Raw genomic sequence first — 23,760 nt, 5'->3', positions numbered from 1 at the left:
AAGTATGGTTTACTAAGACTTTCAAAGGCATGGGTACATGTATACATAAGTGGGTGGGAGGCTGAATGAACTAACATGTGAGAGAACAAGTACATTCCGCTCGGATTAAGCAGCTGAGGGAGCTGACCAAGAAGGTCCCAGGGAACATGAATTAAAACCTTTCGGCTCACAGGAAAACGGAGGCTCAGCAACAGGCAACGACGGGGCTCTAGGTCACACAGTGACCGGAGGCTTAGGACGCCGGCGGGGAAGAGGCCCGGTCCGCTACTAGCGATGAGCAGAAAGGATCTAGGTCTAGTTCTGCTTTCGCCCTAACTTATTTGGCCGATTCAGGGCCAGCCCTACCCTTCCGTGAACCTGAGCTTCCCAGACCACGTCACCGGCCCAACAGTACCAGCCATCACGCCCCAGAATTACTGAGCGGCACAGAGACCCAAGTTCCGAAAAACCCAAACCATAGCCGCAAAGCCACCGCCCATTCTTTTGCTTATTATGATAATGACCGTGAGGCTGACCAACAGGAATAAGGCAGGGGCGGGGTTCGGAAACGCATTTACCCTTCTAGGGTTGCTAAAGACGAAAGGAGCGGGGCTTAAATAGGGCCAATTAACTGGAAGAAATGCTGGGTGACAAGACGCGAGACCAATGAGTGACGGCACCTGTGTGACGGGGTGGGGCTTAGTTTCGCGGAAGCGGCCAATGAGCTGGCGCTCTTTAATATTGACGGATAGTCTAAACACGGATCTCTGGGGGAGGCGGGTCAGGGAGCCGGGTTTCTCTCGGGGAGGGAAGAAGGGGCAAAGAGACTGCAGACGCAGTCCTGCTTCTGTACTTACCGCGCCGGGAGGCGGCAGCCGGCAGTGACCCGGAAGCACTTCACTCCGCCTCAGCGGAAGAACCCACCTGAACCTGGGGCACACCGAACGCATGCGTTCTAGGCCTCCTTTTGTTTCCCGCTCCCGCCCACCAGACCGGACGTGACGTTCCACACTTTGGTCGCGTAGTTGGAGACGGAAATTTGTTGCGCCTTCTCTGTTGGCCCCGCCTTGAAACTCAGCCAATCGGCCTCTCCAATCTGCCCAGTTCCGGTAGCCCTTGCCTACGGCTCCACGTAATCCCGCCCCTCTGCCTAGGGGCGGTATTTACTCGCCAACCCCTGCGGGAAAATAGCTGGCTGTCAGCTGGGGTAGCGGTGGGCCTCGTTTGTTACTAGGAAAATTAATCTGCTTCTAACCCAGAGTCGCTGGGTGGTTTTACACAGTTTCTGTCTGTCCTCTCTGACTCCCAGTTTCCGGTTTGGCGCATGCGTTTATTTAGGTATGCCTTCCGCGAAAATACAGTGTCCCAAAAACATGTATACACAATTTAACAGCTGATAGCTCAATTTATGTTTCTTTCTTTTCAGCCAGACTAAGCTTTAAACAGGAAATTCAGCCCAAGCCGGCTTGGTTCAGTGGATAGAGTCTCGACCTGTGGACTGAAGGGTCCCAGGTTCCATTGGGGACGGGCACATGCCCGAGGTGCGGTTGTGGGCTCGTTCCCCAGTAGGGGGCAGGCAGGAGGCAGCCCGTCAATGATTCTCATCATTGATGTTTCTATCTCCCTCTCCTACTCTCTGAAATGAATAAAAATAAAGAAACTAACAAAAACAAAAGAAATTCATCCCTAAAATGCTATTGCAAGTTTGAACACACAGTTGAAGTACAAACACTGCCTTTATATTTAAAGTGTGTAAACATTTTTGGGGGGACAAAATGTATACACTTTAACAGCTGATACTTAATTTTTACTCCGTTTCAGGTTTAACTGATTTGAAATAATGGGTGAAGTCAGATTAAGCTCTGAACAAAGAAAATGTATCCACTGGACTATTTTATGGGAATACATAAAAGATAAGTTAGGTACAAAACTGGCAACAGTTGACAAATTGAGGGTGCACAAATCCTGAACGAAATGATCCTTGATGTTTGTGATTCCATTGCTTCACATTATTGGCAGAATGGTCACCAGTTTGAAAACACATTGAACAACAACAACAAATGTAATCATTTCTGTAGACTTTTAAATTTTGAAAATGAACTGTATGTTAATAAACACTAACTTTATAATCATTCAAAGCGTGTATACATTTTTGGGGGATACTCTATATTTGAGTCCCTACTATAATCCAGGCTCTGCAAGAAGCTGAAGATAAATCCAGGAACATGGTCCCTACCCAAAACACCTCACAGTCCAGTGGGGAAGCAAGACTGCAGACCGGCAGAGGTCTCACTTGTTTGTTAAGATTGCCTGTCCAGTTCTGTATTTGAGATTATGCAAGGGCTTAAGTGACTAGTCAGCCTTGGGCACAAGCTGAATTCCTCTGCTGCTGAGAAATTCAGCTACCCTTTCGATTAGTGGTCAGCCTCACCCTCTATTCCACTTTTTTGCTGATGTCTCTGTTCTTGTAACCTCTGACTCACTATCCTTTTCAGAGATCCTCATGTCTTCCAACAAGAGGTCTTTCATACCCAACTCCCATTAAGTTCCATCACCCATCAGTCTATTAGCCTCTTCCAAGGCTAGTAATTCAAAAATACACTCCTTCCCCAACAAGATGTGTAACCTTTAACATGACTTTTCCCCTGAATTGTTTCCTCTTCATCCGCCATCATAATCTCTGCCCAGCCTTCTTCTCTGCTTGTTATAAAGTTTTTCATTAAAGAGTAAAATTTGGCTCTAGCTGGTTTGGCTCAGTGGATAGAGTGTTGGTCCGTGGACTAAAGGGTCCTGGGTTTGAGTCCAACCAAGGGCACATGCTCAGCTTGCAGGCTTGATCCCCAGTAGGGGGTGTGCAGGAGGCAGCTGATCCTGATCGATGCTTCTCTCTCATCGATGTTTCTGACTCTCTGTCCCTCTCCCTTCCTCTCTGTAAAAAATCAATAAAAATACATTTTTAAAAAATAAAAATTAAAAAATTAAAAAATTAAAAAATGACAATCTTTTATTTAATATATTTTTATTGATTTCAGAGAGGAAGGGAGAGGGGGAGAGAGATAAAAACATCAATGATAAGAGACTTATTGTTCAGTCACAACCCAGGCATGTGCCCTGACTGGGAATTGAATGGTGACCTCCTGGTTCATAGGGTGACACTAAACCACTGAACCACACCAGCTGGGCAAAAAAAGTCAATCTTTTACTCAGAAAGCTTTCTTTATTATTAATAATAATAATTATTATTTGGGAGAGAGGAAGGGAAAGAGAGCAATAAAAACTTTGATGAAAGAGAAACATCAACATAGATTAGCTGCTTCCTGCATATCCCCTACTGGGGATCAAGCCTGTAACCCAGGCATGTACCCTGTCCAAGAACTGACCTCCTGGTGCATGGTTAATGCTCAGTCACTGATCCACACCAACTGGGCCTTAAAACTTTCTTATGGGCTGGTCTGTGGTTGGTGATGGGGACTCACAGAAGAATGAGATCTGAGTCCTCATCCTCTGGAAGCCCCAGTCTTGTTTGGAAGGCATAAAGCAAAGTATTGAGCCCCGAGGGCAGGTCTCTGGTTCATCTCTATTTCCTCAGCACCTAGTGTAGGACCTGGCACAGAGTAGCCACTCAAGAAATGCTTCTACAATATGAGTTTTTTTTCCCTTCAGTCTAATGGCATTGAATTATTAGTTCATGTGACCCTATGCTACAAATGATATGGTGGAAATAGGTTCTGAGCAGAATAGGAACATTGAGAAGAGAAAGGCAATATGTGGGAGAGGATGTGGGGAGGGCTCCTCAGGGAGATGGGATCTTGCAGGAGATAATGCCAGGAAAGGACAATCTAGACAAGAGAGGACAGCATGTGCAAGCGCACATAGATCTTCGAAAGGGTTGTGGTGTGCTCAGTGCAGGGCCTGCTTGTGGCCATCTTAGTGGGAGGCACCATGAGAGAAGCAGGACTATAAGACGAGTGCCCTGAACTCAAAGGATGATGCATATCCTTGGAAGCAGGCAAGGAGACACTGACAAAGGCCTCCTTGAGCAGGGGAGACATCATCTGGGTCTTAAAGGATGCTTTAGAATTACACAGTCAGAGAGAAGAAAGGAAAGAGGAAACCTTCCAGGTGGCACTGGGATGTGGGGTGAATGAGGAGATTGGGCACATGCGAAGGGGATTCTGGAGGAGGCTGGAAAGCCCCACTGGGTGGGCTGACTGAGGCCGTGTACCTTTGCCTGGCATATAAGTTTTCTTCTACCTCCGGCTCACTTGACACCTCATTTATTTTCTGGTCCACACACAGTCATTGGGGCCTCTCTGGGCTGACTCTGCGATTAGGATGGATGGATGAGCTAGAAAACAATCTCTGTGGGTTCTCTTTCAGTCCCCTAGGAAGCAACCCAGGCCTTGATTTGCATGGTGGGTTTGCATATAATTGCTTACTGAAGGTAAGGTTTCCTTACACTGATCAAAGCAAAAACAATAAAACAGTGGGAAGAGAGGCTAGCCAAGCTGATGACTTCTTGATACAGCCTGACTGGTGGAGAGCAGAGAGAAAATTTTCTCCTGACTCTATATCTCATCTAGCCCTAATCACCTCATTTAACCCTAATCACCTCCCAAGGTCCCAGCTTCTAATGCCATCACATGGGTCGTGGTAGGGTTTCAACATATGAGTTTTGGAGAGACACAAACATTCAGTCCGTAACAGTCTCTTAAAGCCTGGAGCTGGAAACCCGCAGAGCACCACTTGTTACCATATTCTGTTAGTCAAAGCAGTCACAGAGCCTGTCCACATTCAAGGGGAGGGCACATAGACCTCACTTCTCAATAGTCAAATATTTGTTTCCTACTTTAACTTACCACACATGAGAAAGGGGTCCCTCCAGCCCGCCCCCTCCCCCCATTGCACAGATTTGGATTAACCATAACCCTTGGTTCTTGACATGATCTCGTCATAGTTCCAGGCATTGGCTACCTTTATATATTTATTGGCTTGTGGTTTTGCTTAGCTTTTTTTTAAAAAAAAAAAAAAAGGCAAAGGAAATTTTATGTTCTTCCTTTTTGTGTCATGGATGATTTGTATACCTGGGGTAAGATGATACTCTTATTTCTATAATATCATATTTCCTTTATTTGCATTATTCAGGAAAACATTAGAGGACTAATAAAATTGTACAGTCCAGGGAGTTTCTGGGGAGAGACATTCCGAAGTCTGTTCCAAAAAGTAAATAGAGGCTGTGGTTTCTCAGCTAAATTTCCTGGAGGTAGGGTAGGAAAATAAGACCTTCTATCTGGAGATAGTATTACTGTGAAGAAAAAAAAAAAGCATGGGTTTTGCAGTTAGGCCAATTGGGTTGAATTCCTACTCCTCCTCTTTTTAGCTATTTGAGAATTCACCTAACTCCCAGAGCCTCAGTTTCCTCATCTGTATGTTGGGAATAATAATGTCAACCTTGCAGTGCACTGTGAGGATTACAAGACACAACAATGTAAGTAAAGCACCCATTATTCGAATTGGTATCTGACTATCAGTATGATCATGCACATTAATGTTTAGTAGGCTACAAAATACTTTGATATACACCTTCAAACTACTAAGAGAAGGAAGATGGCTACATGTCCCTATGTTAGAAGTGAAGATACTAAGACCAGCAACAGTGATGATCACAGGCTGGTACAATGGAAGGAGGATAGACTGCTGGGGTGTTATCCTGCATCTACTAGGGTTCAGGAATCTGGAGAAGGGGCTGCGAGTAAATTAAATAAACTAGACATAAAATATAAATTTGGAAGGCATTTTGAGGGGAGCCAGGGAAGGCTTAGCTGTAGTAATTAAGTTCCTTGAGTCTCCGGACCCCTAGCTTTTTGTTAACACATTTTGCCCTATAGCAAAGCAGATATACATATCAAGGGTAAAGTTTGGTAAACAGTAAGATTATCAGGTTGGGGGAACTGTCCTCAGCTGTCTGGCAGCAGGCAATAATATATGCAGATCTTCAGGAAATGTTTTCAGCTATTCCAGCAGCAGGTAATATGATTCAGCCCTGCTGAAGCCTCAAGTTCCATCAACCTTTTGATGAACTTCTTGAATTTATTATGACATGCTGGAATTAGCCTCCGGCAACAGACTATGGTCAGTACTCAGCAATGATGAAGCCCTGGGGAGGAGGATGGGGCAAGGTGAGCACCTCCTAACCAGATGCTGACTTTGTGCCCTTAGATTTACCTGTGGCAGGACCATGTGCTGAGAACAGACTGAAACCCCAGGCCCTGCCCCAGCAGAGGCATTCCACTAGTTGAGTAAGTAATGACAGAACTTGGAGGTTTTCCCACAATGAGAAAATACCAATATACATTATAAAAAACAAAAACAAAACAGGAGTGATACCATTTGTCTTCCTAGCTTAGTAGCAATTTTACTGTGTGCAATAACATATGAGAAATAAGGACAAAAGATGAAGCACTTTTAATATGAAAAAGTAAACTTTTTTCTTAACTTATTTTTATAATGGTTAATGAAAGGGTTTTTGCCATAGAAAACATATTAATTAATTTCAGACAGTACAAGGTATAAAGAAATAACTTGAAGATTATGCTATCAGATGTGACAATATTATTCAAGTGTGTATGGTGGATAACTTGGCTTTATGAAGTTTTTTGTTTCTTTTGTCAAAAGCATAAATATACAGTGAAATTACCCAAAAAAGCAAAGTGTAGAACATTATGCTATCATTTGTGCACCAAAATGGGGTAAGTATAAATGCATAGAATACTTGTAAATGCACAGAATTTCTCTGGCAGTTACCCAAGGAACTAGAACTACTGGTGGTCTCATGTTTATGCTTTTGCAAACATGTGAATAGCATCCATAAATGATATATAGTATTGTTTTGTGCATACACTTATTATTGAAATTTACATAAGTGGTGCATCACTCTATCTTATTTTTCTACTTAACATTCTGGATATTTATATACATACTAGAGGCTTGTTGCATGAAAAGATTCGTGCAATAGGCCTGGGTCCCAGGTGTCGGAGGAAAACCGGTGCCGCTCCGGCCGGAGCCACCTTCACAGCCCTCGCTACTCCAGCCAGAGCCGCCTTCACAGTCCTCACTGCTCTGGCCGGAGCCACCAGGCAACCGCCTCCTCTTGCTCCAGCTCCGTGGCTGCTGGCCGCCATCTTGGTTGGGTTAATTTGTATATAGCTGCTCTGATTGGCTGGTGGGCATGGCTTAGGCATAGTGAAGATACAGTCAATTTGCATGTTTGTCTTTTATTAGTGTAGATATGCATGCATGTATATTACTTTTAAATAAGGCATGCATTTATATGATTCAAAAATCAAAACAGCATATAAAGATGGAGTGCATGCTTTCAAGCCACGTAAGCTTTCAGGTAGTGGCCTATGTGTGTTGCATCATTCTGCCAGCAGTTGGGACCAAGTTAAAGAGCTTGTTTCTGTTCTGGTCAAGATAGTGGATTAGATAGATGTTGTGCTTGCCTTCTTCCATGACCACATAAAAATTACAACTACATTATAGAACAATCAACCTAGAGAACCATCTGCAGACTAGCTGAACAGAAGTCCTATCACTAAGGATATAAAGAAGAGGCCATACTGAGACTGGTAAGAGGGACAGATGTGAAATGGGCTGGTCTCACAGGTGTGGTGGTTGGGAAGGATGTCTCAGCTGCAGAGGTACCCCCTGAGGAGTGCGGAGTCCCAGCCCCATATTGCACTCCCCAGCCTAGAGCAGTGCCAGGAAAAGAGCCCATAAGACACCTGGCTGTGAAAATCAGCAGAGATTCCATTTTCTGGGTGAGACAGAAGACTGCTAGAAACACAGGTGTTCTCTTTTTTTAAAATATATTTTTATTGCCCTAACCAGTTTGGCTCAGCGGATAGAGCGTCAGCCTGCGGACTCAAGGGTCCCAGGTTCGATTTTGGTCAAGGGCATGTACCTTGGTTGCGGGCACAACCCCAGTAGGGGGCATGCAAGAGGCAGCTGATCGATGTTTCTCTCTCATCGATGCTTCTAACTCTCTATCCTTCTCCCTTCCTCTCTGTAAAGAATCAATAATATATATATATATATATATATATATATATATATATAACAAGAATAAAATATATTTTTATTGATTTCAGAGAGGAAGGGAGAGGGAGAGAGAGATAGAAACAATGATGAGAGAGAATCATTGATTGGTTGCCTCCTGCACAGCTAGGACACAGGAGTCCTCTTAAAGGCCCACACACAGACACTCTCTTGCAGGAACTCACCCTGGGCTCTGGCAGAGGGAAAGCAGTTCTGGGGGAGGTGAGCATCAGAGACATACAGAGAGAAAGTGAGTTGTATGATTCAGGGTGAGAGCTGGAGAGGCGGCTGCCATTGTTCCTGTGTTGAGGTCTCCTCCCACACTCTCAAATCTGAATCTGCATTAACCTGGTGAACTCCACTTGCTCCACCCTGAGGACTTCCTGAGACTCTCTCCCACCCAACTCCTGCACTGCCCGAGGCTCTTTTGGTGGCAAGCAGCCAGCCTTGGCACGAGCGACAGGTTGTTTTTTTTTTTAATCCAAATCATAAGAGAAAGTTTATTTAGAAAGTTACAGAGGTAGTTAAAAGTGAGCCAGTTGGGCTGTGTAAGCTCAGAAAACAAGTTACAGAAGCAAAAGAAGGGTCCTTGGAGCTCAGAAGAGAGGACAGCGAAGGTAACAACGTGCTTGGGGGGACAAAGAGGGAGGAAGGAAAGGAAAGGTGCTGTGTGCTCCCAAGAGGGAGAGTGCTGAGCTACAGTTTTTCTTAAAAAACTCTTGAGCCCTGGCTGGTTTGGCTCAGTGGATAGAGCATCAGCCTGCAGAGTGAAGGGTCCCGGGTTTGATTCCGGTCAGGGGCACCTGCCCGGGTTGCCGGCTCAATCCCCAGTGAGGGGGCATGCAGGAGGCAGCTGATCAATGATTCTCTCTCATCATTGATGTTTCTGTCTCTCTCCCTCTCCCTTCTCCAAAATCAATGAAAATATATTTTAAAAAGACACACAACTCTTGAGGAACCCTAGCTGGTTTGGCTCAGTGGATAGAGTTTCGGCCTGCAAACTGAAGGGTCCAAGGTTTGATTCCAGCCAAGGGCATATGCCCGGGTTGTGGGCTCGATCTTCAGTAGGGGCGTGCAGGAGGCAGCCAATCAACGATGATCTCTCATCATTTATGTTTCTATCTCTCCCCCTCCCTTCTTCTCTCTGAAATCAATAAAAATATATTTAAAACAAAACAAAACAAAACAAAAAAGACTCTTAAGGAGTTCTGGTCAAGCTCAGGGGTACAAATGACACAAAGGGAAAAAGTGAATTATGCAGTTTCAGGGTGAGGGCTGAAGGGACAGTCACCATTCTCCCTGTGTTTAGCCATCCTCCCACATGGCCAAATCAGAATCTGAATTCCACTCATTACACCCTAATGACTCCCTGAGACCCTGCCCCAACTCCCTCACTGCCAGAGACTATTTTGGAAGCAAGCAGTCAGCCTAAGCTAGCTCAGCTATCTTTCTTAAAAAACTCTCAAGAAGTTCTGATCAAGCTCAGGGGGTGCCAGAGACACACAGGGAGAAAGTGAGTTGTGTTGATTCAGGGTGAGGGCTGGAGGAATGGTTACCATTGTCCCCTTGTTGGAGACCTCCTCCCACAAGGCCAGTGGGCAGGCACCATCTTTCCTGTGTTGGCCAAATCTGAATCGACAGTAGCTTGGTGGACTCTGCTCATTCAACCCTGATGACTCCCTGAGTCCCAACCCCACTGCAAAGGTCTCCCCAAGCAGGTGGGGGCTGGCTTGGGTGTATACTGTGACTTTTGCTGTGTGGCTCAAGCTCAGCATTGGTGCCAAATCTGAATCTGTAATAGCTGGTGAATACCATTTGCCCTACCCTGTAGACTGAGCATGTCAAACTCGTGGCCACAACCAATATTTTTGCAACCCAGCCAATAGAGCAGTATGTAAAAAATGTTCTAATAAAAATTTTGTAACTTAATTCTTACAATATCCTGTTATATGATCCTATATAATAAAAGGCTAATATGCAAATCTACCAAAAGGTGGAATGACAGGTTGCTATGATGCACACTGACCACCAGGGGGCAAATGCTCAATGCAGGAGCTGCCCTCTGGTGGTCAGTGCGCTCCCACAGGGCGAGCACTGCTCAGCCACAAGCTGGGCTCACTGCTGGCAAGCACAGTGGTGGTGGTGGGAGCCTCTCCTGCCTCCAAGGCAGTGCTAAGGATGTCTGATTGCCTGCTCCTCAGGGAGCAGGCCTAAGCTGCCAGTTGGACATCCCCTGAGGGCTCCTGGACTGGGAGAGGGTGCAGGCCGGGCTGAGGAACCCCCTCACCGAGTGCACAAATGTTGTGCACCACGCCTCTAGTTATTAATAGCGAACTACAACATTCTCTAATGACTGATTACTATAATCATGTTGCATTCATTTCCCTTATCCGCCTTACACACAGGTGCACCATTTCTTTCCACTAATACTAGCAGTGAGTATTTTAGCACCCAACTGCCATGTCATTAGTCTTGGACTACTTGTTTGGTGTGCGCAACAGGAAATATTTTGCTTTCAGAGAACAAGAAAAATAGGTTTATTTGCATTAGGCTTATTAATTTGTGCAGTTATTCAGTGTCTGGTAAGTTAATGTTCAAGAAAAAAATTAATTTGTATTAAAAAGTTCTATTATTGCCTAACTGGTTTGGCTCAGTGGATAGAGCGTTGGCCTGAAGACTGCAGGGTCCCAGGTTTGATTCTGGTCAAGGGCATGTACCTTGGTTGCAGACACATCCCCCGTAGGGATTCTGCAGGAGGCAGATGAATTGATGCTTCTCTCTCATCGATGTTTCTAACTATCCCTCTCCCTTCCTCTCTGTAAAAAATCAATAAAATACATTTTTAAAAAATGTTCTATTATTTTTTGTGAACAATGACTCATTTATTTCAGCTCTTTGTATTCAGCATGTCTATTAAAATAAACCTATGTTTCTATGAAAATTGAAGCTTTTGTTTTTTTGCAGCCCACATAAACTTAAACCTTGTTTATTTGGCCCGTGTTAGCCTTTGAGTTTGACATGCTTGCTGTACACAACTTGCATAGTGCCTGAGGCTTTTTCAGTGGCTGGCAGGTAGCAGCAGGTCTCCCCCACCCCCCCAATATATTTTTATTGATTTTAGAGAGAAAAGGAGAGGGAGAGAGAGAGAGAGAGAGAGAGAGAGAAACATCAACAATGAGAGAGAATCAAAAAAGGAAAAAAAGAAAAAGTAAGATATCTGAATTGGAAAGGAAGAAATAAAACTGTCATTATTTGCAAAATAAATAATACTACATAGAGAGAACTCTAAAGATTCCACCAAAAACTATTAGACCTGATAAACAAAGTCAGTAAAGTAGTAGGGTACAAAATAAATATTAAGAAATTGGTTGCAGCCCCGCTGTTGGGCATAACTCAGTGGTTGAGCATTGACCTATGAACCAGGAGATCACAGTTTGATTCCCTGTCAGGGCATATGCCTTGGTTGCAGGCTCGATCCCCAGTGTGGGGCATGCAGGAGGCAGCCAATCAATGATTCTCTCTCATCATTGATGTTTCTATCTCTCTCTCCCTCTCTTTTCTTCTCTGAAATCAATAAAAATATATTTAAAAAAATAAATTGATTGTACTTTTATACACCATTATCAAAATATCAGAAAGAGAAATTAAGAAAACAATCCCATTTACAATTGCAACAAAAAAATACCAAGGAATAAAGTTAACCAAGGAGATAAAAGAGCTGTTCAGAAAACTATAAGACATTGAAGAAAGGAACTGAAGGAGATACAAATAAATGGAAGCATATACCATGCTCATGAATCTCATGAATCAAAAGAATTAACATTGTTAAAATGTCCACACTACCCAAAGCAATCTATAGATTCAATGCAATTCCTATCAAAATACCAATGATATTTTTCATAGAACTAGAACAATTCTAAAATTTAGATGAACCCACAAAAGACCCCAAATAGCCATGGCAATTTTGAGAAAATAAGAATAAAAGCTTGAAGTATCATGCAATCTGATATCAAACTATACTACAAGGCTGTAGTAATTTTTTAAAAAAGCATGGTACTGGCATAAAAATAGATACATAGATCAATGTATCTAGGAGGCAAGACTATACAATGGCATAAAGACAGTCTATTCAATAAATGGTATTGGGAAAATTGGACATGCAAAAAATATAAAACTAGATCACATTTTCATACCATATACAAGAATAAACTCAAAATGGATTAAAGACTTAAATTTAAGACTTGAAATCGTAAATCTCCTAGGAGAAAACATAGGGAGTGAAATCTCTGACATTGCTCTTAGTAAGGGAAACAAAAGAAAAAATAAACAAATAGGACTACATTAAACTAAAAAGTTTTTGCATAGCAAAGGAAACCATCAACAAAACGAAAAGACAACCTACAAAATGGAAGAAGATATCCTCCAATGATCCATCTGATAAGGGATTAATACCCAAAATTTATAAAGAACTTAACACCAAAAAAAAAAAAAAAAAAAAAAGAGAAGAAGAAAAGAAAAAAAAGAAAGTAAAAGAAACAATCCAATTTAAAAACGGGTAGAAGACCTGATTAGACATTTTTCCAAAGAGGGCGTATTGATGGCCAATAGACATACAAAAAGATGCTCAACGTCACTAATCATCAGAACAGTGCAAATTAAAACCACAATGAAGCACCACCTCATACCTGTCAGAATGGCTATCATCAAACAACAAGTGATGGCAAGGATGTGGAGAAAAGCGAACCCTTATGCACTGTTGGTAGGAATGCAGATTGGTCTAGCCACTATGAAAAAATGGTATGGCCCTGCCCGGCTTGTCTCAGTGGATAGAGCGTCAGCCTGCGGATTGAAGGGTCCCAGGTTCGATTCTGGCCAAGGGCACATGCCTGGGTTGCAGGCTTGATCCCCAGTGGGGGGCGTGCAGGAGGCAGCCAATCAGTGATTCTCTCTCATCATTGATGTTTCTTTCTCTCTCTCCTCCCTTCCTCTCTGAAATCAATAAAGAAATATATTTAATAAAAAAAAAGAAAAAATGGTATGGAGGGTCCTCAAAAAATTAAAAATAGTGTCGGGGTTGACCAGCAGACCCTGAGCGATGGATGAATGATTACTCTGACACACGTTTCTGTGAAAGAGAGGGCTAAGGGACTGCCTGGCTGGAGAAACCTAATAGCCCCGTTTACCTGTCTCCTTAGGCTTTTATTGTAACAACAGCTTGAACTAAAATTAATTCTTTGTTCGCCATAAGTGTCTATAGATGCAAGTGGCAGACCTTCCCCACATGCTCATCTATAGCTACACGTCTATCACACACGTCTATAACTGCAAAAAATAGCATTACATTTGGTGATTTCCAGTTACAGGTAATCAGGCAATTAATTAAAAAACATAAATTAGCGTGACCTGAGTAAAGAAAATGTTATGGGCTCTCTGCTCCTCCTGTGTGTCAGACAGCCTCTCCTCCTGCACCAACAGCCACAACCCTGAGACACGATGGTGAAGGTCGGAGTGAACGGATTTGGCCTCATTGGGCGCCTGGTCACCAGGGCTGCTTTTAACTCTGGCAAACTGGATATTGTCGCCATCAATGACCCCTTCACTGACCTCAACTACATGGTCTACATGTTCCAGTATGACTCTACTCACCTCAAGTTCAAAGGCACAGTCAAGGCTGAGAACGGGAAGCTTGTCATCAACGGGAAGTCCATCTCCATCTTCCAGGAGCGAGATCCCGCCAACATCAAATGGGGTGATGCTGGTGCCGAGTATGTTGTGGAGTCCACCGGTGTCTTCACTACCATGGAGAAGGCTGGGGCTCACTTGAAGGGCGGAGCCAAGAGGGTCATCATCTCTGCCCCTTCTGCGGATGCCCCCATGTTTGTGATGGGTGTGAACCATGACAAGTATGACAACTCCCTCAAGATTGTCAGCAATGCCTCCTGCACCACCAACTGCTTGGCCCCTCCTGGCCAAGGTCATCCATGACAACTTTGGAATCGTGGAGGGACTCATGACCACAGTCCACGCCATCACTGCCACCCAGAAGACCGTGGATGGCCCCTCTGGGAAGCTGTGGCATGATGGCCGAGGGGCTGCCCAGAACATCATCCCTGCTTCTACTGGCACTGCCAAGGCTGTGGGCAAGGTGGAAAGCTCACTGGCATGGCCTTCCGTGTCCCCACCCCCAATGTGTCGGTGGTGGATCTGACCTGTCGCCTGGAGAAAGCTGCCAAATATGATGATATCAAGAAGGTAGTGAAGCAGGCATCAGAGGGCCCCCTCAAGGGCATCCTGGGCTATACTGAGGACCAGGTGGTCTCCTGCGACTTTAACAGTGACACCCACTCCTCCACCTTTGATGCTGGGGCTGGCATTGCCCTCAATGACCACTTTGTCAAGCTTGTTTCCTGGTATGACAATGAATTCAGCTACAGCAACAGGGTGGTGGACTTTATGGTCCACATGGCCTCCAAGGAGTAAGAGTCCCCTGGACCACCAGCCCCAGCGAGAGGAAGAGAGGCCCTCTGCTGCTGGGGAGTCCCTGCCCCAGATCGAACCCCTGACACACTGAGAATCTCCTGACCACCGTTTCTATCCCAGATGCCCTGGAGAAGGGGAGGGGCCTAGGGAGCCCTGCTTTGTCATGCACCATCAATAAAGTACACTGTACCCAGCCGGAAAAAAAAAAGAAAGAAAATGTTATGCCACCAGCTTGCCATCCTGATTATATGAATGACCTTTTTTTGGGGAAATATCCGCCTATTGGAAAAAAAATATCTAAGGAAAATGTGTTTGGTATGCTCTTCTACTAGTATTGGTACAAAACAGCAAAAAGAAACCAAATACTTTTGTAAACATAAATAATAATAAGTGTAAATAATACTTTTTTTCAACTGTGTATATGCTTAGTAAAAATAATATAAAATGTTCTTTGGAATAATTAAAAAATAAAATATTTTCCCTAAGTGGCAGCCCTGACTAACTTTTAAATCATTTTTCGGGTGAATTTTCAACTAAAAATATTCAAGAACACCCAAATTGTGAGTAATATATTTTTATAATATTCATTGCAAATTGATTTTTTAAATTAAATTCAAAATATCATGGCATGTGGGGATGGTTTCTGTTTTGGACGCATGACAGTTAACTGGTTAACTATTAGAGACTATCAGCAGGATAAGCATCCTTGAGAAGACACAGGCGTCTGCCGAGTCCTTTAAGCATAAAGATTCCAACAAACACCTGGGTGTTCGCACGGGCACAGACTTGCTTCCCTACAAAATGGAACTGCCTTATAACCAAGCTATTCCACTACTGGAATCTAAACAAAACCAAAACACAAAACTGAAAGAATATATGTACCCCTATGTTCATTGCAGCATTATTTACAATAGCCAAGATATGGGTGCAACCCAAGTGCCCATCAATACACAAGTGGATAAAAATGTGGTGGTACTTATATACTATGGAATTTTACTCAGCCATAAAAAGAATAAAATCTTACCATTTGTGACAACATGGATGGACCTAGAGGGTCTTATGCTAAGTAAAGTAAGTCAGACACAGAAAGACAAATACCATATGATTTCACTTATATGTGGAATCTAAAGAACAAAATAAAAAACAAACAAAAAACAGAAACAGACTCATAGATACAGACAACAAGTTGATGGTTGCCGGGGGGGGGGGGGGGGGTTGGGTTTGGGGACTGTGTGATAAAGGTAAAGGATTAAGATATACAAATAGGTAGTTACAAAATAGTCATGGAGATGTAAAGTATAAGGAATATATTCAATAATCAACACTAATAAAAGAGAAAAATGGTAATTGGCGTACGACGATACCCTTTTCATTGGCTAATCAGGGCTATATGCAAATTAACTGCCAACTATGATTGGCAGTTAACTGCCAACAAGATGGCGGCTAATTTGCATATGTAGGCACAATGCAGGGAGGTGAAAGGGAAAGCAGGAAGAAGCCCCCTGCCACTGACAGTGATCAGAAACCCCGGGGCGGGCTAAGAGCTGGGGGGCATGGCCTCCCAGCATGATCGGAGAATCAGGCACCTTTTCTGCCCTGGCCAGTGATAGCAGGAAGTAGGGGTGGAGCCAGCAATGGGAGCTGGGCACGGTCGAAGCTGGCAGTCCCGGGAGCTAGGGATCCCTTGCCTGGGCCTAAAGCGGAGCCCACGATCGCGGGGCCGCTGCAGCTGCGGGTCCCCGCTGCCCGAGCCGGATGCCTCAGCCAGAGGCGTTAGGCCTGGGCAGGGGCGGAGCCTGCAACCGCGGGGAGCTGGGGGTCCCCTGCCCAGGCCTGACACCTCTGCCGGAGGCCTCAGGCCTGATCAAGGGACCGATCCGGTGATTGGTGATCGGAGGGTGATGAGGGTCAACTCCTCTGGCCCAGGCATCAGGCCTGGGCGGGGGGCTGAGCCGGGGATTGGGGGGATATGATGGTCCCCTTGCCCAGGCCTGAAGCCTGGGTCAGAGGCATCAGGCTTGGGCGGGGGGTGGAGCAAGCGATCAGAGGGAGATGGGGGTCCCCTGCCCAGGCATGATTCCTGGGCCAGAGGCCTCAGGCCTGGGCGGGGGCCAGAGCCAGTGATCGGGGGTAGATGGGGGTCCCCTGTCCAAGCCTGACACCTCTGGTGGAGGCGTCAGGCCTGGGCAAGGGGCCGATCAGGTGATCAGAGGGTGATGGGGGTCTACGCCTCTGGCGGAGGCATCAGGCCTGGGCAAGGGGCAGAGCCAGCAATCGGAGGGGTCTGGGGGTCCCCTGCCCAGGCCTGATGCCTGGGCCAGAGGCATCAGGCCTGGGCTGGGGGCAGAACCAGTGATGGGGGGAAATGAGGGTCCCCTGCCCAGGCCTGACACTTCTGTCAGAGGCGTCAGGCCTGGGCAAGGGGCCGATCCTGCGATTGGAGGGTGATGGGGGTCAACGCCTGAGGGCTCCCAGTATGTGAGAGGGGGCAGGCTGGGCTGAGGGACACTCCCCCCCCCACACACACCCAGTGCACGAATTTCGTGCACTGGGCCCCTAGTATTATAATAACTATGTATGGGGCCAGGTGGGAACTGGACTTATCAGAGGGATCACTTCATTAATTATATAAATGTCTAACCACTATACTGTACACCTGAAACTAATATAAAATAATATTGAGTGTCAACTGTAATTGAAAACAAACAAACACACAGCATAGAACGATTCACAGTGGAAAGTTTCATCCCAAACCTGTGCCCTCCCCACAAGCAACCACTTAAAAAAATTTGTTGTACCATTCCAGAATTTTCTTAAGGAAACGTATGTTCTTCCTCTTCTTTTTCCCCCAATATATAAAAAGTTTAATTTTAGAATACCATCAGTAACTATCTATAGTTACATATGGAACCAGGAATATCACAAAAAGAGTAATATTCTGGACTTACATTGTACAGAATCCTATGACTCCCTCCTCCTTCATTACAAACAAAAATTGCATCCTATAGACACCCTTCTGCACCTTTCTTCTTTCACTTAACAATACACTTGGTGATTTTTCCCACATCATACAGCAAGAGCTTTCTCATTCATTTTTACCAAGTTAAATCTCATTGGGTGGATGTACCATAATTTATTTAACTGGCCCCTCCCTTAGGGCGACAGTTGAGCCATTTCCTAGACAAAGCCTGCCAGTCTTCCCTGACTGAGAGGGTGACCAAGCCGTCAGAAAGGGCTTATAAAGGGAGACGGGGAGGTGAGGAGCCACTCTACGTTCCCAGGTGACCGAGGGCAGAGGTAAGGGCAGATGAGAGGGGGTAAGTGGGAATGGGAGGTAGGAGTCAAGGATGGGTTTCCCACAGGACTCCCAGGAGGCTGGTTTCTCTGCTGACTTTCCTCTGGTGTCCCCATGGCCCACTGCCCTGGCTCAGCCCTCTCCTCCACAGGCCCCTTATCTGTTGGCCTTCTAGCTCTAGGCCTGACTCTGCTGGGGGAACTTCCCAAGACCCCTCTGTGTGGCAGGAGGGCTTGTTGATACTTGAGGATCTGGAGTCTGGCTGACTGGGTCTGCACTCTCACTGGCTTGCCACATTGCCCCCCAACCCTACTTCCAACTCCCATGTCGCCTGGTCCAGGACCATGAGCCATAACTGAACAACTCAGTGGCCTTCATCTGGCCCAGGACAGTTTCCCTGTCTGCCCCACTGGCAGTCTCTGGGCACCTAAAAGCCTCTGGCTGCCAAGGCTGGCAGGTGCCCCTTCCTCTCACTCCCCCACCCCATCGGCAGGCCATGCTCTATGGTTTCTCTTGAACAGGTTTGAGAGGATGTGCCAAGCTGGCAGAGATTTCCCATTGTGGATGGAATACTGGCTGGTGAAATCCAGAAGAGATCACAGAGCAAGCTAGTGTTGAAGTGTCCTCAATTGAGGGTTGGGGGTGGGGAGAGGAATTCTTGCCTCTGGCCCAGGCCTCTACATGCCCCTCATTGCTTGGCTCAGCTGCTCTGTGGGGTAAACTGGGTGGGGAGAAGAACTGGGCTTGGGAGGGGGACAAGAAATATGACCAAGAGTCTTATGGTTGCTGCCTCTCAGGCCTTGTGACTCTCTGACCGTGGCTTTCTGGCAGGAACAGATGGACATGGCCTGGAAGATCACACAGCTGCTGCTTCTGGCTTCAGTGACTGCTGTGTGGGGTGCTCCGCCCAGGACTCGACAGGGCAGGACGGATCTGCTCAGTGTCTGCATGGACGCCAAGTACCACAAGACAAAGCCAAGCCCTGAGGACAAGCTTCATGGCCAGGTGAGGGTGGGGTGGGGAAAGGACTGACCCCAGAAAGGGAAGAAGCAGGGTGATAGGAAGATCAACTTTAAGGGGGGTGACAGAGGCAGGAGTGTGACTCAGGTGATACTGAGGGTCTCTCCAGGGGCCACCAAATCTACAACAGGGGCGGGGGGAACCTACTAGGGGCCGAGAGCTTTCCTCACATCTTATCAGTGAATAAGCCCAAATGTCCTACTTGGTTGGTGGGTGGTGGTCTTCACTTAAACAAGTGAAGAAATAGGCCCAGAGAGAGCACAGATACACGTGGAGATTGAGAGGCTAATCATGAGCAGGGGCTAGGAGAGAGACAAGCAGGAAGTTTCCCAGCCTTCCTTCTGGGCCAGCGCACAGAGCTCAGCGGTAAGGTAGAAGGGGAGACCGGTCTCTCGCAGTCACCAGGAAGCTCACATATACAAACAGGCCAGGTCCCCCACCCCCATGAGGTTCTGAAGAGACAGTGACAAATCAGATGTACTTGGCCTTGAAGGATAAGTAAGCTTTTTCCAGGAAGACAAAGCAGGAAGGGGCCACCTAGAAGAGGGCAGCATGTACACGGGTCGCAGGGTGACAGCACAAACAGTGGCAAGTCTTGTGGGCCAGAGACCGCAGGAAAGGAGAGGTGAGACCAGGGTCCCCATTTCATAGATAAGGCCCCTGGAAGCAGTTCAGGGGATCTGAGCTTGAAGGTGAACTCCAGGCTCATGAGAGATGCCAGTATTTCGTTCCTTCTGGTCTCCAACTCTGCTCCCCATAAGGTTTCACGTTGCTAGAGGGCTGGGGATGTTCTCCGGGAAAGACTGTGGCATGGACTCACTCCAGGAACTTGAGGTGAAGCCCAGCAGCCCCATGACTCCTGAGTCGTTTCCAACATTTCATTGCTTTGTGTGCGTATGTGGTGAAATACAGGGAATCCTCAAAAAATGTATACACACTTTAACAGCTGACAGCTCAATTTTGAAAATGAAATGTATTTTAACAAACACAGCCTTTATAACTATTCAAAGTGTGTACACACATTTTTGGGGGGACACTGTATATGCATAACATAAAATTTGCCATTTAAGCATTTCAAAGTGTATGGTTTAGTGGCATTAAGTGCATTCACATTGTTGTGCAACCATCGCCACCACCCATCTCCAGAACGACTTCATTTTCCCCACCCGAAGTCGGTACCTACCTTGTCATTTTTAGAACTTTTTAAGTTCTTTTTAAGAATTCTCTGAAGCCCAAGCCAGTTTGGCTCAGTGGATAGAACGTCGGCCTGCGGACTGAAGGGTCTCAGGTTCGATTCCAGTCAGGGGCACATGCCCGGGTTGTAGGCTCGATCCCCAGTAGGGGACATGCAAGAGGCAACCGATCAATGATTCTCTCTCATCATTGATGTTTCAATTTCTCTCTCCCTCTCCCTTCTTCTCTGAAACCAATTAAAAAACAAATCTCCCCTCTTGCTTGACTGTGGGTACTAGAGTCCATCTCAGAGAGTTGAAGCAATTGGTCCATGATCATACAGCTCTTGAATCCCAATCTAGAGTGATTTAAAAAAAAACATAAAAACATATATATATATATATATATATATATATATATATATATATATATATACTTCTCTATTGACTTTTAGACAGAGAGGAAGGGAGAAGGATAGAGAGAGATAGAAACATCAATGAGAGAGAAACATCATTGATTGGCTGCCTCCTCATGACCCCACTGGGGATCAAGCCCACAACCCGGGTATGTGCCCTGACCAGGAATCGAACTGGTGACCTCTTGGTTCATGGGTCAACATTCAACCACTCCACACTGGCTGGGCTAGAGAGATTTCTAAAGAGACACTTCCACCACTTCTATCATTTTTAAAAAAATATATATTTTATTGATTTTTTTACAGAGAGGAAGGGAGAGAGACAGAGAGTCAGAAACATCGATGAGAGAGAAACATCGATCAGCTGCCTCCCGCACATCTCCCACTGGAGAAGTGCCCGCAACCCAGGTACATGCCCTTGACCGGAATCGAACCCGGGACCTCTCAGTCCGCAAGCCGACGCTCTATCCACTGAGCCAAACCGGTTTCGGCCACTTGTACCATTTTATGTGCCATGAATTCCCTCTCTAGGATAGCCTCCCACATTTAGTCAGGCCAATATTCAGGCCCATGTGCCGACCATATTCCCTCTGCTCCCCACTGCTTTCCGAAACTACCTGGAAGCCCCGAGCCCGAGGTTCCAGACCCCAGGACAGCCAAACCAGCCCCCTTCACAGCCACCCCCCACCACAACCTGGACCAGGCTCCTGTCCTGAATCTTAACCCCACCATTTACCAGGGGTTCAGCTTACTTACACTCCATAAAATTTGGAGTAATGATGTTTTCACTGGATTGTTGAGAGAATAAAGCACAAAAGCCTCAGGGACTTTGCACCTGCTCTTTTCTAGGCCTACAATGTTCTTTGGCTTCCCCCAACTCCGAAGGAAAATCATACACAACATGAGAGAAGAGGTTTGATCTGTTTTGTTCACTGTAGTATTCTTAGTATCTAGCCCAGTGCCTGATATATAATAAGCACTCAATTAATATTGGTTGGATGCAACATGAGTAATATAAATAACTTAAATAATGTGAAAAACGTTTATAAACTGTTTAGAGCTATACAAATAATAGTTGCTTCTCCGGACAGAGGTTCTCCAGGTTGCCCACATCCCCTGTTAGTCAGTTAAAATCCAATATCACACAAATGGGGGCTCCTCAAGTGCCAGGCATAAAGGCACCCTCCCCACCGAGTCTTCCTCTGGATGAACTACTGGGGCCAGAAAATGGAGAAGATGGCAGTTCTGGGGGAAGAACTTAGTCCTGTGTCTTCCCCACCCAGTGCAGTCCCTGGAAGAAGAATGCCTGCTGCTCTGTCAACACCAGCCAGGAAGCCCATCAGGAAGTCTCCTCCCTGTACAGATTCAACTGGGACCACTGCGGCCCGATGCAACCCGCCTGCAAGCGCCACTTCATCCAGGACACCTGCCTGTATGAGTGCTCCCCCAACCTGGGGCCCTGGATCCAGGAGGTATGAGTTCCTCCCCATGCCTGCTTCCCAGACATCTCTTAGTCCTGCCTCTGCAGCTCAGGGGCTCTTTAGGGCTGAGCTACTGAGAATCCTGAGCCTGAGTCCTTTTCCCCTACTGACATCTCCCAGGTGGACCAGAGCTGGCGCAGAGAGCGGATCCTGGACGTGCCCCTGTGCAAAGAGGACTGTGAGAGCTGGTGGGAAGACTGCCGCACCTCCTACACCTGCAAGAGTAACTGGCACAAGGGCTGGAACTGAACCTCAGGTGAGAGCCTGGTGGGTGGGGCGAGAGGGGGAAAGTGCGGGTGTGAGATGGGTATATGAAGGGATAGAGTTGTGAAGTTGGCGGAACCAGAGAGAGTTCTGGGCCCGATGGCTAAAGGCCTTCCATCCTCCCACAGGGTCTAATGAGTGCCCAGTGAAGGCTGCCTGCCACCGCTTTGATTTCTACTTCCCCACGCCTGCTGCTCTGTGCAATGAAATCTGGAGTCACTCCTACAAAGTCAGCAACTACAGCCGAGGCAGTGGCCGCTGCATCCAGATGTGGTTTGACCCAGCACAGGGCAACCCCAACGAGGAGGTGGCCAGGTTCTATGCTGAGGCCATGAATAGAGCTGGGCTCCATGAGTCCTAACCTCTCCTGCTTGGCCTGGCCCTAATGCTGCTCCTGCTGCTCAGCTGAGCTCCTTTTACCTTCTGATACCTGGTCATGTCCCCGCAGTTCAGCCCCACGGCTCAGCTCCCATGGCTGGAGCTCTGTCCAACAGTTTGAATAAACTAGTTACCCCGCAGGTGTCTTGCAAATTATTTGGGTGTGAATGGGAGTGTGACTTCTGCTTCCCTGTTTCCATTGACTGAGACTTGGTCAGTTCCCAGCTCTGACACTTGCTAGGAATTTGCCAGACACTTAACTATTCTTCTAATCAAGGACATATTCACAGGTTTCAATTTCATTTTTCACTGTAGAGTCAGGCCCAGGACTTTGTCATTTGAGTTGGACCAAAGCCTTCCAGGGTTGACTATTCTGTCCTGAGCTCAGCTCTTCAGTAGAAAAGAGGGAATGGGAGTGACCAGCATGTTCTGGATGCTGGCTGGGAAGAGGTGAAGGGGGCCAGCAAGAGCCATATCTCTCTACAGCTAATACCCTCAAAACACTACCTGCCAGGCATTGTCCTAAATGCTTTATATTTATTCCCATAGGGTGTAGATACTATGGTTTGTATATTACATATGTGAAAACAGGCCCGTAAATTAAGGGACATGGTCAAAGCCATCCCCTTGCCTATGAACATGAGTATGATTTTACCCATTTGAAAAGGTCCACGCCCAGCCGCCATGGCTCAGTGGTTGAGAGTCGACCTATGAACCAGGTGGTCAGGGTTTAATTCCGATGAGGGCACATACCCGAGTTGCGGGCTTGATCCCCAGTGTGGGGTGTGCAGGAGGCAGCTGATTAATGATTCTCTCTCATCATTGATGTTTCTCTCTCTCTCTCTCTCCCTTCCTGACTGGAGGGCCACAATGGGTTCTTAAACTGGACCGGAGGGCCGGAACAAAAGCGTGGGTGGAGTGTTTGTGTGAACTAATATAAATTCAAAGTAAACATCATTACATAAAAGGGTATGGTCTTTATTTCAATAGTTTTATTCATTTCAAAAGGGCCGGATCCGGCCCGCGGGCCGTAGTTTGCCCACGGCTGCCTAGCTGGTTTGGATCAGTGGATAGAACATCAGCCTGCAGACTGAAGGATCCCAGGTTCAATTCTGGTTAAGGGCATGTACCCCCCTCCCCCACCCCCACACCCCCCCCCTCTGGTGCAGGGGGCAACC

At 46.2% G+C, this 23,760-nt stretch overlaps 2 protein-coding genes, 1 long non-coding RNA gene and 1 pseudogene across 9 annotated transcripts in view; 3 read left to right on the top strand and 1 right to left on the bottom strand.

Annotated features, from left to right (window-relative positions):
• ANAPC15 (anaphase promoting complex subunit 15) overlaps positions 1 to 23,760 on the bottom strand; it is an 87,401-nt gene that overhangs the window by 2,238 nt on the left and 61,403 nt on the right. The window contains exon 1 of one of the 7 annotated variants that reach the window (XM_059708658.1): positions 837 to 978. The exons of 1 other annotated variant lie outside the window; for it this stretch is intronic. Coding sequence is in view for 2 of the 6 variants with exons in the window: in XM_059708654.1 (XP_059564637.1) it covers positions 346 to 401 (56 nt within the window). In the remaining 4 variants the exon portion in view is untranslated. Of the gene's footprint in view, positions 1 to 75; positions 484 to 836; positions 979 to 23,760 lie in introns of those variants that run through there. 5 more of the 7 variants (XM_059708661.1, XM_059708655.1, XM_059708659.1 and 2 more) reach the window with 5 other exon arrangements.
• LOC132240868 (uncharacterized) lies at positions 995 to 2,108 on the top strand. The gene is made up of 2 exons (XR_009454420.1): positions 995 to 1,727; positions 1,801 to 2,108. It is a non-coding gene; the product is annotated as an uncharacterized LOC132240868 (long non-coding RNA).
• Positions 13,533 to 14,773, top strand: LOC132240843 (glyceraldehyde-3-phosphate dehydrogenase-like; annotated as a pseudogene).
• Positions 17,654 to 22,713, top strand: LOC132240862 (folate receptor alpha-like). Its single transcript, XM_059708640.1, is given in 5 exon segments — positions 17,654 to 17,853; positions 18,683 to 18,856; positions 21,743 to 21,931; positions 22,061 to 22,196; positions 22,333 to 22,713. Coding segments are annotated over 4 exon segments (726 nt in total). The 5' UTR covers positions 17,654 to 17,853; positions 18,683 to 18,688; the 3' UTR covers positions 22,566 to 22,713.

Source organism: Myotis daubentonii, chromosome 9, assembly GCF_963259705.1.
Source record: "Myotis daubentonii chromosome 9, mMyoDau2.1, whole genome shotgun sequence".
Taxonomy (NCBI): Eukaryota; Metazoa; Chordata; class Mammalia; order Chiroptera; family Vespertilionidae; genus Myotis; species Myotis daubentonii.
This window is presented reverse-complemented; position numbering and strand designations above follow the sequence as displayed.